Raw genomic sequence first — 18206 nt, forward strand, 5'->3', positions numbered from 1 at the left:
TAGGAATGAATTACATTGGTTCACTAGATATAAAAGGTTTAACTGTTGATGATATGCTCAGGTTGCTTACTGAATAGATATTTTGTATCTATTTTCAAACAGGAGGAATTTTTTAGGGATGGAGATGCCAGAAGTGTATCAAATTTTAACAGGGAGCTAAATGATTTTGTGATAATTGAGAGGAAAGCAAAAGAGAATTTGTTACTAAATGTTATAAAAAAAAAAAAAAAGGCACATTGAGTGGATGAGATCTATCCAATTATATTAGAGGAGGCAGGAAAAGAGGCAAGCACACCTTTATCCATGATTATGAGAGCATCCTTAGTTCAGGGGAGGTCCCTATGGACTGGAGATGTATCCCCAATTCAAATAAGTCATAAGTAATTACAGACCATTTAGCTTGACTTCTGTTCCAGAGAAAATAGAGTCATTAGTTAAAGAAGTAATGCAGGAATTAAGCAATTATACTGCAGTAACAACATGAATTTCTTAAGTGGAAATCATTTACGACTGGATACTATGATGCAGTAACAAAGGAACTGGACGGAAAAAAGTAATTTAAACTTCACATTTTTAGATTTCAAAAAAGATTTTGATACTGTTGTAAATAGTAGTAGTGGCATGTGATGCAAGAAAGCAAGTGTATGAGCTTATGCAGCATCAGCCAAAAAAAAAAAAAATCACACCATTCCCTCCAAATGCCTGTTCAGTTCCTCCTTAAATTTGTTCAACCTATCAACTTCCACGACAGATGGAAGTTTATTCCAGCAATTAACCACCCGCTGGCTAAAGGCAAATTTCCGCACATCTATTCTACATCTGTCTTTTCTTAATTTGAATTTATGCCCCCTTAGGTTCGTAATCTGAACAAGTGGAAGGATCTCATCAGAATTCAGTGTGCTCAACCCATTCAAGGCCTTATACACCTCAATCAGATCACCGCGCAAGTGCCTAGTCTCCAGCCACTGCAATTTGCAGAACTTAAGCCTCTCTTGGTAAGAGGATCCCTTCATTCCCCTCACCAATTTACACGCTCAAGTAAATCTACATCCTTCCTAAAATGAGGTCTCCAGACCTGTACGCAGTACTCAAGGCCATTGACCATTGCCTTATACAGAGTACCTGACCATTGCCTTATACAGAGGGATAATCACCTCCTTTTCCCTGCTAGCAAAATTCCTATATATCATTGACAAAACCCCATGACCTGCCCTGGCAACCTGTCTGCATTCCTCAGAAAACTTCATATCTGCCTGCACAATTCCTCCCAGGTCTTTTTCATTTTCTACCACCTTAAATGTAGTAACACACAGTTGGTACGTTTCTCTGTGGTTACTTCTACCCATATGCAGTACTTTGCATTTGTCAAGGTTAAACTTCAGTTGCCACTTCTTAGCCCATCTCCCAAATTATCTAGATCCTGTTGCAGTAGCACACTTCCATTACTGTCATTAACAACACTGCCAACCTTTGTATCATCTGCAAACTTTGACATTAAGCCTGATATACCTTCAACAATATCATTGATAAATATACAAAACAGTGGACCCAACACCGAACCATGTGGGACTCCACTAATAACATTAGTCCACGAAGAGCAGCACCCATTGATTACCACCCTCTGTCTTCTCCCACTTAACCATCCTTTTATCCATTGTAGCAACTCACCCTTAATACCATTCTGCTCCAATTTGTACAATAGTCTTTCATGCGCAACAGTGTCAAAAGCTTTCCTGAAATCCAAATATATGATATCAAAATTATTTTTTGCATCCAGTTCCTTTGTAACCACATAATAATATCCTATCAAATTTGTCAGACAAGACTTTCACTTAAAAAACCCATGCTGTGTCTGAATTATTGCTGCAGTCTTGTCTAGATGATTCTGCAATGCATCTTTAACCAGTGACTCCATCATTTTACCCGGAACAGAAGTTAACTAACTGGTCTGTAATTACTCGAGTCACCCTTCGATCCCCCTTTGTGAATTGGGGATACATTTGCACATCTCCAGTCCGTGGGGACCTCCCCTGAGTCCAAGGATGCTCTCATAATTATGGCTAAGGGTTTGCTTAGTTTCTCTGACATCTCCTTTAATATAACTGGATAGATCCCATCCACCCTAGGTGCTTTTCTTATGTTTAACAAACCTTAATAATTCCTCATGTGTGAATGTAGATGCAAAATACTCATTCAGTTTGTTTGCTATCTGATCAGGATCATCAACAGTCAAAACACTGATGTCAAGTGGACCAATCAGATTCATCCCCTTCCTTTTAGAGTTTATATAAATAAAGAAATCCTTGCTGTTTTTCTTAGCATCTTTTGCCAAGGATTTCTCGTAATCTGCCTTCACCTGCCTAACCTCCTTTGTGACCTGACAGACTTCTTAATTTATTTGCATCCCATGCATTTTTCTTCTCTGTTACGAGTCTCATTAGTTCATTTGATAACCATTTAGGCCTAAACACCTTGAACAATATTTCTTAATAGGTATGAAACTTTTAGTAGCATCCACAATTAATTCCTTGAATGCTTCCCACTTAGAATTTACTGTTGATAACATCGTCAGTTGATCCCACTGTACAGAATTTAAAAACTGTCGGAGACCACTATACTCACTTTACGGAAGCAAAAACCCCTTCCTTTACCCATGATGGTAATTATATCTTTAAGTAAAAATCCCACATCAGTACACTGTGATCACTGCCACCTAGTGGTTCCTTTATCTGCAAATTCTTAATTCGGGAATGATCACTGCTGATAACCAGATCAAGAGTATTACCCTCTCTGATTGCCTCTCGAACATGCTGCTGCAGAAAACAATCATCCAATAAATCCACAAAATTCTTACTAGTGTGTGAGTGACCAACGCACAAGTTCCAGTCAATATCTGGGAAGTTAAAATCTCCCATTATGAGACATTCTGATTTACTAGCCCACTCTATTTCTCTGTACAATTGTTCATTGTACTCATTCGAGTCATTAGGCCTATAACACACTCCTACTCTTATTTTTGCTTTTGCAGTGCCTATGCCACACTAAACTGACTCAACAGTGCACTGTTCATCCATATCAACTGGGTGCACTTCTTTTGATTTTATGTTTTTCTTAATTAACAGCATAACACCTCCTCCCTTTCTATCCTGTCTATCCTTTCTGTACACATTGTACTCCCCAAATTCCAGTTCTGCATTCTTTATATGTGTGACACCACGTCTCTGCTGTCCGAACAGTATCCGCCTTTGATATAATACTGGAGCAGTGTGACATTAGGAGCAAGTTACTGCTGCGGATAAAGGGATAGTTTACTGGGAGAAGGCAAAGAGTGGTAATCTTATTGGATAATGTTATTAGTGAAATCTAGCAGGATTCAGTGGGGAACTCAGTGTTGTTTCCTATATTTATTAGTGACACTGATGAAGGCTTAATGTCTAAGTTTTCAGATGATGCAAAGGTTGGTAGGGTGGTTAATGATAGTAAGCAGGTTATGCTACTGCAATAATATCTACAAAAATTAGGCAGATTGGCCAAGAAGCAATTGAAGTTTAACACAGGCAAATGCAAAGTACTCCATATGGGTAGCTGTAATGCCAAGTTAATATGCCAACCGTGTGGTACCACACTTGTTAGTGAAGAATGAAAAAGACCTGGGGAGGGGTAATTGTGTAATCAGATGTGAAGCTCTCTGGGCATTGCAGGCAGGCTGCCAGGACAGCTCATAAGGTTTTGTCAATGATACAGAGGAGTTTTGCTAGCAGGGATAAAGAGGTGATTAAGCAATTGGACAAGGCAATGGTTAGGCCACATCTTGAGTACTATATACAGGTCTAGAGGCCTCATTTTAGGAAGGATCTGTTGGAATGGGTGCCAAAAAGAACACGTTAGTATGGGGAACACAAAAAAAAAAGTTTTTACCAAGAAATGCTTCAGTTCTGTAAGCTACTGCGTGGTGATTAGGCTCCTGCAAGGGATCTGATTTAAGTTTTAACTTTGAATGGATTGAGTGGTGGGATGGCATCCTTCCTCTTGCTCAGACTACACAGAGAAATAAATTCAAATAGAGGAAGGATGATTACAGGATAGACATGCAGAATTTTGCCTTCAGACAGTGGAGTAGCTGATTGTTGGAGCAAACTTCCACACTGGGTAGTTTCAATAAATTGAAGAAGTAGCCAAATTATTAGAGGGAGTGGACTTAAAGACGTAACTACTACCAAGGGCAGAGCAAAGAGATTTTGCTTTCAGAAATGTAACTATAATAGTCATTTTTTTCAGCATTTCTGTGAATAAGTTACTCTCATTGGATAACTTATTCACATAGGGTGATGTTCCCAGGAATTCTTTACCAGCAGCTATGGAATTTTTAGAACTTGGTGGTATCAGTTAACTTAGCAAACTTAAACGTAGATTTGCCATATCTCCCATAATATCAGTTTAAGCTTAACAAATGTCATACTGTAAACAATGACGCAGTCATTATGGAACCTAAAACTCCAGCAACAGAAGCACTGACACTGCTAGGATGTATACTCTGCAAACTGATTACTCAGAACTGAGTACTTGATATTATTCGCATAATAGAATGTTATTGATGTCTGTGTTGGTAGGTATGTTTTATTCTGCTTTTAATCCATTTTACACAGCCATATGGTATATGTATATCTCCTGTAATGATATAAATTTGAACTTCAAAATGTGTTGTTTTATGCAGTTTTATTAGTGGGATTGCCAGTAGCTATATATATATATATATATATATCCCTCATTTGCAAGGTGTAAAATATTAAGCCTAAGCTTGCTGGAGGTAACACCTGAGGCATGAAGCAACATAAGCAGGGACTGAGGTTTGGCATCCATGCCACACAGAGAAATGGCTGATCCTCTGTGACACAAGGCAATACTAGATAGGAGGTGACTCTCATCACAGTCGCACATGAAAACAAAAATGGGTAAAGTTCTAGGAGTTTCTAGAGCCCTTAAAACAAAAAAGCCTGTAAATCCTGCTTAGCTTTTTTATTTCTGATTTGCCAAGCATTTAGGTGGAGGAGAGGCCTTAAAAATGTTATCTCTTTAAATCTACTCTAAGGTGTTAAAGTTTTCAAGCTCTGCAGATCATATATTTGAAATTTTTTCTCGCATGGGCATCCTTTTTTTGTCTGTTCCACAGGGCACACTGCCCATCTTATATCATCACCATCTCGAGGCTGGTCATGGTAATACAAAAATCCATTTTACACAGTTACAGATGTTGTCCATCATTCCAAAAAAAAAAAACTTTGCATGGATTATAAGTAATAAACAGCAAATAATATCCCAAGATATGGTCTCTCTCTCAAAACAACATAGTTCTTATTTTAGCATATTAATGTGTAGCTTGTATACATCAAACTGTATGACTAGTAATGGCAACAAAAATGAAACTTAGCCATCCTATTATCACATTTGAGATATTTATGAATTTCTTGTAGCACAATTGTTCTCTCTCTCTCTCTCTCTCTCTCTCTCTCTCTCTCTCTCTCTCTCTCTCTCTCTCTCTCTCTCTCTCTCTCTGTGATTAAATTTGTTTTAGCCATCACTTCATGAATCTCTATCACAAAAACTAAAAGATTATTAAATGAGAATTATAATATAACAATATTATAAATGAGAATTAAAAAATTCTATACAGTGTTAATGAGTATCTAGCTAAATATTTCTCTTTATTAATTAATGCTGATATGTTCAGAACTTGCAGAAATATTTAGAACCCACTTAAACTGGAATGGATATACTTTGTTACCTTCAATTTCAAATTAACCAGGTTTTACTTTATAGTGGCAAATAAAAAGATACAGCTTCATTGTATCTTAAATTAATTTACTCATATGAATTGCATCAAACTGATTTGGAATGCTTTTCAAGAACATGTCTTGGTGTAGGTTATGCATTTTTATTTATTTATTTATTATTATTATTTTTAATTCCATGTCAATTCAATATTACTTTCATGCCAACTGAAGTACACACTTGATGTTGTCCATCATTCCATAGATCTATCCTTTCTACTACTAAGATCATCAGTTCTTTGACATCTACTTGTTGAATGGTATAGGCCTAAGTAGTAGTAGTAATACTACTACTACTAAGGCCTATATCATTCAACAATATCTCTTTGCTGGTATGTGCCTCCTATTATCTAAAATGTGGTGCTCTGTAACTATAAAGTTAATATAAGTTAATGTTCATAGTGGACATCCTACTTAAAAGTCTGAGTAGGTAAGTAAAGTTTATGAAATAATTGAAACAGTCTCCTTTATCATCAATTACAAACAATAAACACAAAATTGATTTATATGTATATAAGTACAGTAATACCCCGAAGTTACGCGATAGGTGGGTCCGACGAAAAGCGCGTAAGTCGAATTCACGTACGTCGGGGTAAAACTTTGTATATAAATACATATAAATTTTGCTTAATTGGGACCAAGGACTAACAAAAACACTAGTTTAGAAGAAAAATATTAATAAAATTGCAGTTCTTTATACATATTAATACAAAATATGTATTAAAAAAAACAAATGACTTACGTAAAAAAGTTATTTCGATGTCGATGGCTTCATAAAATCTAACAAATTCGTCTGACGACACAGCGCGTTCTTTTTTTCACGCAGAATTCCTTCGTAGCAAGCTAATAATTTTTTTATTCCTTGCTTTGTAGCTATAACGCGTTCTTCGTTGGAGTCTATGTTTTCTAAAATTTTTAAGCCCTTTACAGTAAATTGAGCCCTTTTCAATTTTCAACCTGTCAAGTTTGCAATTGTCATGTGCTTTTCGCCGTTGCTTCATTTAGGCCTGTAGCACGTGCAATATCACATGGTCTTTCATTTCGCTCAAAGCGTTCCACAATTTCATATTTTTTCTCTATCGACAGAGGTGGACTGGCCATAAGCCTTACCGGGGAAACCCCGGTGGGCCTGTGTGATTTTGGCCATAAACCATAGTATGAGGCCACTATAAATTTTCCCGGGTAAGAATTTTTGACCCAGTCCGCCTCTGTTTATCGATAATTGCTTTTCTTTTTCTCTCTGAATCTGCAGTGTCTTCACCAGGACGCTTCCTTTTCACACCTTTTAATTAAGTATTTTACTCATTTTTAGGGAATAAAGCGCAATTACAAAACGAGGAGGCACGCTTGATACGCATAAACAAAGCTGCGCGCATGTAGCAACTGAATAAACAACACCATAAAGGCAGAGATACACAATTAACACCTCACATTTCTAGGGGTTACTACCATAAAACAATAAAAATCCAGTTGCGTTTCTGCTAGTGAAATCTGTTATAAACTGGTAGTAAACTCGATCTAATTGCATTTGCGATTATACCGATAGCTGGAATTGTGTTGGTTTTTACGTTATTATGGTGAAATGTGTTTCCCCTTCACTGATATAAAAAACATAAAAGCAGCAAAGTTGAATTTTGTTCATCTTTCGCTCTCATTCTACGCCGTCGCACCGTATATCGATAACATATGAAAAACAACCTTGAAGATAGTGGGCGGCAGCGTTGCCAAACGAAAAAAATCAAGAACCGCGTAACTCCGAGTTCGCGTAAGTCGGGGTAGCGTAAGTCGGGGTATTACTGTATAGTAAAATGAGAATTAAACTAGTAAAATACAACTACATTAAACCATATGAAAATATAATCTTTCTAGATGCCATGCAGAACCACTTACGTTTTACTATTAAAATAAATATCTCCCCATAACCTGCGGGCAAATTCATTTGCATTGATTCCTCCATAGGACTGTGCATACAAATTAGCAAATGACCTCAGTGTAAAACAAAGACTATACTGAGAACTAGCAAAACAAACATTTCCAATAATAGGGGAAATTACAGGATGTCCATATTCCTCTCCATACATGCTGTAAATATAAAATATAAAAATTATCAGTACTAGAAACATATTCAAGTAAACTTTCATTAATTGCAATCAATTATATTAAATATATCAAAATATGTTGCATGATTGGGTACAGCATTACACAAGATGCTCAAAGAAAGACTAAAATCTTCTTTTAATGACCAATTCAGATCACTCAGCTGCCTCCATTTCTAGTTTCAGATATACTCAGGCTACAATATTTTTCATTAAAAAAAAAAAAAAAAACAGGTACCAGCTGGTTGCAGGTAGAGAGCAGTTTCAAAACACAGTACAATACTTGTCAGTCAATGAATACTTATGAATTATAACAAATTTGGCCAAACAGGCATAATTTTTAAACCCTATGCTCCAATACATTACTCTAATACGTATAATTTAATTGGCTAAAAAAAGTTTTGTTAGATGGTGCTCCTTTTTTTTAATGCCAGTAAGCAACTAATTTGAAAGTTAAAATTATAAAGCAATACTTTTATACTTACCTTTTAAGAGATGTAAAAAGGTGTTTCAAAAAATAGGCAACTGTTATCTCCTGTGATAAGGATTTTACTCTTACAGTAAAAGACAAAACACTCTGCAACACAAATTTTCTATATAGTTGCTTAACATTTAAACATTTGTCCAACCATGATCCACAAGGCATCTATGCAGGAATAGATGTCTAATAAATCAGTATCAAGTATCTTTGGCCAGGAAATGATAGTGTACTCCATGTAACATTTCATTCGAATATTGCAGGCATTGTTTTGTATATAGTGATCGGGAATTCAAATTTTTAATTGAGGTAGTTAGGTAGCTCTAACGTATAATTATAGAAACAGTAATACGCTTCACTGTTTCTATTAGATAGCGTACTATTGACATTTAATTTAATTTATTGATCTTATTAATTTAAAATATCATGCCCCAAACTAGAGCAGCAAAGCAACGGGCACAAAGTGGCAGGAGTGCTGTGACTCGGGGGAGAACTGAGGGGGGCGATTCTCCAACGCATCACAGCCTTAAAAAATGTGCAACTTGTGAAATGTTTGCCGAACTATCTGGAACGGAACATGATATTGCCGTGGGGGATGTCTTTGTGTGTGCGCGATGTAAGGAGTGTAAGGAAATCAGCCAACAACTCAGCGTTCTTATGGGCCTATATGAGAGTTTGAAGGACAGGGTGGATGCCCTCGAAAGATCTAAATTGAGGGGCCCATCAGGCTCTCAGCTGCCCACATCAAAGGCAGAGCTTGCACTTGGTCATCACGCAACACAGCGGCAACCCCCAAGGCAGATTGCGCTGGTCCCAAAGTAACTAGTAGTTGTTGGTGACTCTATTGTCAGGGAAACGGGAAACATCCTTTGTAGAAAGGATAGATGGAACAGGACCAGGGTATGTCTGCCAGGAGCAAAGGTTGATGACGTTGTAGAGCAGATATCATCTTTTAAGGGCACAAAAGGTGATATAGTTGTACACGTTGGCACTAATGATATTAAGAGTAGGAGACCAGCAGAATTACTTAACAAGTACAGGTCACTGATGAAAAAGAGCCGTGAATTAGGGTTGAATTTGAAAGTGTCTGCAATTCTTCCCAGACACGATAGGAGGGAGTATATGATGAGAGCCTTGTCAATCAATTCGGCCCTGGAGAGATTGTGCAAGGCTCAAGGGGTAGAAATTTTTTCAGCCTGGACTGTACTTGTTAACATGAGAGATTGCTTCTACAGGGAAGGGATACACTTAAATAGAAAGGGTGCAAGAATATTTGCTGATGCTATCGAGGCAGTGTTAGGTGGGTCGGAAAACTGATAGCTTGGGGGATACAAGGACTAATAGTTTAACAGTAGCCGTAGGCAGAGGTGAAGGTGATCCTTGCACAACTTCTATTAGAATAAGTAGCGACCTGGATCGAGGGGTGTTGGGGGTTTCAGGGACAGATGTCAATCATCGTGAAACAGGTGGGTATATGGGATGTGTTAGAGTGGCTGGGAATAGGAATAGGTGCATGTATACCAATGCTAGAAGTATAGTAAATAAATTTGATGAATTTGAAGTGTTGGTCAAGACATCAAAGGCGGATATTGTTGGGATATCAGAGACGTGGTGTCACACAGATATAAGGAATGCCGAACTGGAATTTGGGGAGTACAATGCGTACAGAAAGGATAGACAGGATAGGAAAGGAGGAGGTTTATGCTGTCAATAAAGAAAAACATAAAAATCAAAAGAAGTGCATCCAGTAGATATAGATGAACAGTGCACTGTTGAGTCAGTTTGGTGTGACATAAGCACTGCGAAAGCAAAAATTAGAGTAGGAGTGTGTTGTAGGCCTAATGACTCGAATGAGTACAATGAACAATTGTACAGAGAAATAGAGTGGGCTAGTAAATCGGAATGTCTTATAATGGGGGATTTTAACTTCCCAGATATTGACTGGAACTTGTGGATTGGGCGCTCACACACTAGTCAGACTTTTGTGGATTTATTGGATGATTGTTTTCTGCAGCAGCATGTTCGAGAGGCAACCAGAGACCTCCCCCCCCCCAGAAAAAACAGTAATACTCTTGATCTGGTTATCAGCAGTGATCATTCATGTATTAGGAATTTGCAGATAAAAGAACCACTAGGTGGCAGTGATCACAGTGTACTGACGTGGGATTTACTTAAAGATTTAATTACCATCAGGGGTAAAGGAAAGGGTTTTTGCTTCCGTAAAGTCGAGTACAGTGGTCTCCGACAATTTTTATTCTGTACAGTGGGATCAACTGACGATGTTACCAACAGTAAATTCTAAGTGGGAAGCATTCAAGGAATTGAATCGTGGAAGCTACTAAAAGTTTCATACCAATTAAGAAATATTGTTCAAAGTTTAGGCCAAAATGGTTGTCAAATGAACTAATGAGACTTGTAACAGAGAAGAAAAATGCATGGGATGGATATAAATTATCAAGCGACTCAGAAGCCTATGGCAGATATAAGTTAATCTGTAATCAGGTCACAAAGGAGGTTCGGCAGGCGAAGGCAGATTACGAGAAATCCTTGGCAAAAGATGCTAAGAAAAACAACACGGATTTCTTTACTTATATAAACTCTAAAAGGAAGGGGATGAATCTGATTGGTCCACTTGACATCGATGGTTCGACTGTTGATGATCCTGCTCAGATAGCAAACAAACTGAATGAGTATTTTGCATCTACATTCACACATGAGGAGTTATTAAGGTTTGAAAATGGCAGAAGGTTATCAAATTGTAGCAGGGTGCTTAATGATCTTGTAATAACTGAGAGCAAAGTGGAAGAGAAATTGTTGAAGTTAAATGTAAGAAAAGCACCTGGGGTGGATGGGATCTATCCAGTTATATTAAAGGAGGCGACAAAGCAACTAAGCAAACCCTTAGCCATAATTATGAGAGCATCCTTGGACTCAGGGGAGTTTCCCATGGACTGGAGCTGTGCAAATGTATCCCCAATTCACAAAGGGGGATCGAAGGGTGACACGAGTAATTACAGACCAGTTAGTTTAACTTCTGTTCCGGGTAAAATAATGGAGTCGCTGGTTAAAGATGCATTGCAGGATAATCTAGACAAGACTGCAGCAATAATTCAGACACAGCATGGGTTTGTTAAGGGAAAGTCTTGTCTGACAAATTTGATAGGATATTATGGTGTGGTTACAAAGGAACTGGATGCAAAAAATAATTTTGATATCATATATTTGGATTTCAGGAAAGCTTTTGACACTGTTGCGCATGGAAGACTATTGTACAAATTGGAGCAGAATGGTATTAAGGGTAAGTTGCTACAATGGATAAAAGGATGGTTAAGTGGGAGAAGACAGAGGGTAGTAATCAATCGGTGCTGCTCTTCTTGGACTAATGTTATTAGTGGAGTCCCACATGGTTCGGTGTTAGGTCCACTGTTGTTTTGTATATTTATCAATGATATTGATGAAGGTATATCAGGCTTAATGTCGAAGTTTGCAGATGATACAAAGGTTGGCAGGGTTGTTAATGACAGTAATGGCAGTGTGCTACTGCAACAGGATCTAGATAATTTGGGTAGATGGGCTAAGAAGTGGCAACTGAAGTTTAACCTTGACAAATGCAAAGTACTGCATATGGATAGAAGTAACCACAGAGAAACGTACCAACTGTGTGGTACTACACTTAAGGTGGTAGAAAATGAAAAAGACCTGGGAGTAATTGTGCAGTCAGATATGAAGTTTTCTGAGGAATGCAGACAGGTTGCCAGGCAGGTCATGGGGTTTTGTCAATGATATATAGGAATTTTGCTAGCAGGGAAAAGGAGGTGATTATCCCTCTGTATAAGGCAATGGTCAGGCCACGCCTTGAGTACTGCGTACAGGTCTGGAGGCCTCATTTTAGGAAGAATGTAGATTTACTTGAGCGTGTACAGAGAAGGGCAACAAGATTGGTGAGGGGAATGAAGGGATCCTCTTACCAAGAGAGGCTTAAGTTCTGCAAATTGCAGTGGCTGGAGACTAGGCACCTGCGCGGTGATCTGATTGAGGTATATAAGGCATTGAATGAGTTGAGCACGCTGAATTCTGATGGGATCCTTCCACTTGTTCAGATTACGAACCTAAGGGGGCATAAATTCAAATTAAGAAAAGACAGAAGTAGAACAGATGTGCGGAAATTTGCCTTTAGCCAGCGGGTGGTTAATTGCTGGAACAAACTTCCATCTGTCGTTGTGGAAGTTGATAGGTTGAATGAATAAATTTAAGGTGGAACTGGACAGGCATTTGGAGGGAATGGTGTTTTTTTTTTTTTTTTTTTTTTTTTTGGTTGATGCTGCATAAGCTCATACATTTGCTTTCTTGCATCACATGCCACTACTACTACTACTACTACCAGAAATGCTTTCCTTTGTACTGGTAATGTTTTAAATGTGAGGGAAGGGAAAGATGAGATATCCATTCAAAGAACTCCGTTCATCTGTGACTTACCTTGAAATCTGGAGTCCAAAAGGTAATGAATAATGCTGTACACACTATCCAGTGAGCTATTCACTTTTCAGCATGTCTTCTCTGATTAAGCTGTCTGTCAATGCAAACAAATAAGGATTTATTGTTTTTAGTTTCCACAAATTTCTTATATTTTTTACACACATGCTTGCTTGCTTGCTTGCTTGCTTGCTCTCTCTCTCTCTCTCTCTCTCTCTCTCTCTCTCTCTCTCTCTCTCTCTCTCTCTCTCTCTCTCTCTGCCTCTATACTTCTTGGGTCCACCACAGTGTTTTGAATTTTTCTCTTTACAAGCTTTCTCCTCACATGAATCGTTTGCAACTTTCACTAAATTTCTCCTAATTTTTTTTCATTCATATCATGAATGCTATTTAACGTTTGGGAAAGAAGGTTCACATTTTCAATTAGGATTGGCAAATCTGAGAGCTTTTTGATTTTTGTCCACTCTAAGATGTTTTTATACCTCTTAGTTTTGATATAATTACCATTTTTAACTTTCTCAATATAAGTTAATAGTTACTGCTTATCTCAAATCCTCTATATGTCCTTGTATATTCAGTTAGTTTTTTTAGACCATTTTCAATAACAATGTACTCAGTTATGACAAAATTTTCTGTAGAAAATTAAATAGTGGAATAGAAAATGGCAATTACATCAACATACTTGTAGCTCTGTTGATGTAATTGACATTTCCTACTCTGCTATTTAAATTTTCTTATTTATACTCCGGCAAGACCACCAGGTCAGTGGAGTTTACAATAAATCAAACAATACAAATTATGTTAATCGTATTTAGCTGTTATGGGCTACTGCACTCGCACTCCTGATCACTTGACTATGTCAGGCCTAAGTCCTTAAAACTCTCTTCCAAACTATTTTTTAAACTATTACACTTATTTGCACAGGTTCTTCCTTTCAGATTATATCAGTTTATAATTATTAACTGCAGCTTTGTTCTCCTTATTTGACTGCTTTATTGTAAATACTGTAAGTAATAAGTAAATCCCATTGGAACAGTGTACCTTTTCTTCTATTATACCTGCTATTTTGATATCATATCATGCTAGTCTTTTACTAATTCCACTTCTTTGTTGTTTGATGGCAACTATTTCAATCATTGTTCCAATAGAATATTTAGCACTGCATATCCTGGTTCCCTAACAAGCAAAGCAGGGAAATGTCCCAGCCAGTATGTCTCAATTGATTCCTCCTTCAATAATGAAAAGGTTTCAGCATATAATTTATTAAATTTAGTCAGCTCAGTTCCATACTGGCAGCCCATCCTTGTTCACCAAATGGTTATTAAGCTGGCTCCCTACTGAACTCCAATTGAGTCAGCCTCCAGTTTTCTGCAAACCTAGCTTTTATGTATGAGCATGTTCTTCTACTTTATTGCAATTACTGTAAGCAGTAAGTAAATACCAAACTGTTACATCATCTGAGACAGTATTGGTTCCATTTAACACACATACTGAGATCACCCTGTAGTTAACATCAATACTTTAGTATGGCTTTTTATTTATTTTTCACTCTAAAAAACATTGCTGACAACTCTTCATCCCCCCTTTAAAATGACCTGCCATTGAGCCCAAAGAACATGGTGCACCCTTCACTCACTACAAATATCAAACTTGTTCGATCCTTTACAGTTCCGTTGATGAGAGGTGGTTTGACCTGATCGACACCACTCTTTGTACACCTTAATTACAGTGGGGCATAAGTAACCAACAAGATGTGCCATTTCCAATATAAGCACCCAACGCAGGAGCTCTCACAATCATGCCCTTTTGAAACTCTGTGATATAATTTCCATGTTCCATAACTGCTACTTTGTCACTTTTACTTGCACAACCAGATGCAAATTACCACTGCTCTAGCATACGAAGCTGTTCAGATTTTTATAATGCGAGTATGTGGCATAGTCCATTACAGATAAGGTGATTGAACATTTACTTTTGTAGAAAATACACTACACTCAGTGTATTCTCCACAAATAAATGCTCAATAAATCATTGAAAGGATACCATGGGTTCTCCTTGCTACTTGTCTACAGTGCTCAGAGAACTTTATCTCTAACTGTATAGTAACTCCCTAATCTCTTTCTTCCTCTACTGTTTTTAGTTCAATCCCACCAAGTGTGTAAAGCTATTTTGAGGTTGCTATTCCTCAAGCGCAAGACCCTGAATTTTGCTGGATTTGAAGACAGCTCTTTTCTGATCATCTCTGACACCTATCTAAGTTGTCCTGAAGAGGTTTTGCTTGGTACTGATCATTAACTACTCTACCGATCTTGGTATTGTATGCATTTTTTGACTTCATGCCCTCTATACCATCAATGAAATTAAAAAAAAATAATAATCAAAATCAAGAGTAGTTCCAATACCAGTTCTAGGGAAATCCAATTTCTTCCATCAGTCCAATCTGAAGACTAACCTTTAGTCACCCCCCCCCCTCTGGGTCCTGACCAGCAGCCATCCTCAAATCCATCTAAGGATTTTTCCTATGATTCTAACATGCTCCAGCTTATACAGTAACCTCTCACGCAGGAGCAAGTCAAATGCTTATCTGAAATCTAAGCAAACAATGTCAAAATTATTCCTCCATCCAGCTCACGAGTGGGTCTGTCAAAATGGATCTCCAGGTTGGTTAAACATGAGTTTCCCTTTACAAAACCATGCTGTGCTTCTTTCAGAATGCCATTTCTATCTAAACATTCCTAGACTGCACACTTCATCATTGTCCCCAAGATTTTCCCTACCATTAAAGTTAAACTATCCAGTCAGTAGTTACCCACTTCACTCTTAGAGTCACCTTAATGTATTGGTGATAATATCGGCACTTCTCTAATTCAAGGGAATGGCTCCTGAGTATAGTGGTGACCTCATAATTAACCTCAATGGTTCAATAAACTCTTTTTACACCAATCTCTCAAAATTACTGGGTATATGTTATCAGGAGCCTTAACTCACCTTTAGGCTCAAAAATTTATCTAATAGCTAATCTTCTGAAATTCCAGTATTGTTAATTTCATGTTTTCCAGTTTCACTCACAGATTTTCCTCACCGGAAGGGTCATTCTTTAGTAAATATCAATGCAAAGTAACTGTTTAATTCATCTGAAACATCAACAGGATTTTTTAAAATATTCCTGCATCCATTACTCAAGGGTCAAATCTGATCCACCCTTTTCTTTCTGGTATTCACATATGAGAAAAACTTGCATGGGACAAACATTGCACATGCTATAATAAAACTCATCATCCCTTACTTCCAGGTGGCACCACATTTCCATTAGGCCTATTTATGTGAGCGTTGATTGTCCTAACACCAAAAATAGCAATCATCCAATTGATTTAAAAATTTTGTTCCCCATGATGAGTTTCCTTCAAACATAAGTACACATGCTTTGAGTGACTGGGGTTCAAGCCCATGATGGAATACAGCACTGTTTCTTCTATTCTCTCTATCTTGTGAACTCCTCTGACCATATGACTGTCCCAGAGTATAAACAGAAAATTTATTATTTGTTCCAATAAATTATAGGAAAATTGAAATAACTTATAATGCCCATTCTATTTCATGTACAGGCTCTCATCATAATCTTCAGTCTTCTGGTCTGTAGATTACTCCCATTCTCATTATACATTTGCTTCCAAATTAACTCACACTGCAGAGACCCTATTGTAACTCCCTTAAAAAAAAAAAACAGGCACCTTGGGTTGATGAGATCTATCCAATTATATAAAGGGAGGCAGGAAAAGAGGTAACCAACTCTTCATCATGTATGTGTAAATTTTGAATCTGCAAAAGCATTTGTCAAACTTACGTTACTGCTTCTGATAAAAAGCATGATTCCACCATCGCTTCTATTTTCCCCTATCCTTCCTAAAACATTTCATGAGTACCATAATAAAACTCACCATCCCCTATTTCTAGAGGCATCACATTTCCATTAGTTCTATTTATGCGAGTGTTAGTTGTTCTAACCAGCAGTTCGCTGTCATTTTATTGACAGCAGTCAATAAAGAACTTTATAACCACCCTATATTTTATACATCACAATTTATTATTTTGAAAATATTTAACAATGTTATAATAAGAATTCCAAGCAGCAAGTCCAATAAGATGAAAAATTCTTAACTGTAAGGTTTATTAAAACAAGAGTTTGCTGTATATATGCAAGTTAAAAAAAAAAAAAAAAAAAAAAAACCCTGTACATAAAAATTACAAAATAGAATTAATAACTAAACATTTAGTTTTCCAACCTCAGCAATCCATTTATCTCCTCAACAATATGGCGTAGCTTATAATATGAATCCTGAGGTGGTAGCTTTAATTCAAGCATCAGCCTGTCTATTTTATTGATGCAAACTGTGATTGCCATCCTCTCTTGAACTGCATGTTTCAACAATCTTTCAGTATTTAACATTACCTAAAATATTTAAAAAATTGTCAAATTAACATTTTTAAAATCCAAATTATGTAAACTAACTTTTGCATGACTTAATAAATAATGGGAAAAATCATGCACTGCAATTCAAAAAATTATAACAATGGTTGCTCTAATGAAATGGAGACATACCAACGAGGAGAAACCTGACTTGGATTAGCCATAATGTATGCATCTATTAGAGATGTAATAAAATGAAAAGCAGAAGGCTCATAACAAGCATATAGTACATACACATGTGAAGTTTACAGAAGTGCCCGTAGTAAGTTCATTGAAATCAGTGCAACATATATTTGTCATACATTTGTCAAACTTACATTACCATAAAAGCTGAAATATTTGTGTCACTGCCACATTGTGCCAATTGTTTTTAACAATAGGTACTTGGCTACGATGTTTAAGGGCACAAGGACAACGAGACCAAAATGTGCATATTCCTATATTATAATTCTGTGTAATCCAGTGTGGTCCAGTTTGGCATCAGAGGAATTCATATATGCATATTTTCTTAAGGAAGGTAAACAGTCTATCTAGATTTGCAGTATTTATCTGTATTGGGGTTTAACTGTTTGTATTCAGGTAATCTTCAGCATATTTCTGTGGTCTGTTTGTGCAGTTTTTTCTCTTTCAATGCAGTTTAAAAGTATAAGTTTGAGTATTAATTATTTGAAATATAAAGCGAATGGTATTTTAAAATATTTAAGATGGAAGAGAGTGATGAATCCTCATGAGCCAAAAAATGAAAACAGTGTTCATTACATCATCAAAGTCCAGGAATGGATAAGACAAGCAGCTGACAATATCAGAAGTAGGAATATCAGAACACAAATTTGAAACAGCCCTATACCATTTGCTTTTGCAGC

General features: G+C 37.0%; 1 protein-coding gene across 1 annotated transcript in view; it reads right to left on the reverse strand.

Annotated features, from left to right (window-relative positions):
• Positions 1-18206, reverse strand: part of LOC150079329 (116 kDa U5 small nuclear ribonucleoprotein component) — a 330420-nt gene that overhangs the window by 113876 nt on the left and 198338 nt on the right. Inside the window, exons 10-11 of the mRNA XM_090383490.1 lie at positions 17159-17325; positions 7719-7910 (exon numbers count right to left, since the gene is read on the reverse strand). Coding sequence (XP_090239616.1) covers positions 7719-7910; positions 17159-17325 — 359 coding nt within the window. The remainder of the gene's footprint in view (positions 1-7718; positions 7911-17158; positions 17326-18206) is intronic.

The sequence above is a fragment of the Mastigoproctus giganteus genome, chromosome 10 (genome assembly GCF_048544385.1).
Source record: "Mastigoproctus giganteus isolate SK-2022 chromosome 10, ASM4854438v1, whole genome shotgun sequence".
NCBI classification, from domain to species: domain Eukaryota; kingdom Metazoa; phylum Arthropoda; class Arachnida; order Uropygi; family Thelyphonidae; genus Mastigoproctus; species Mastigoproctus giganteus.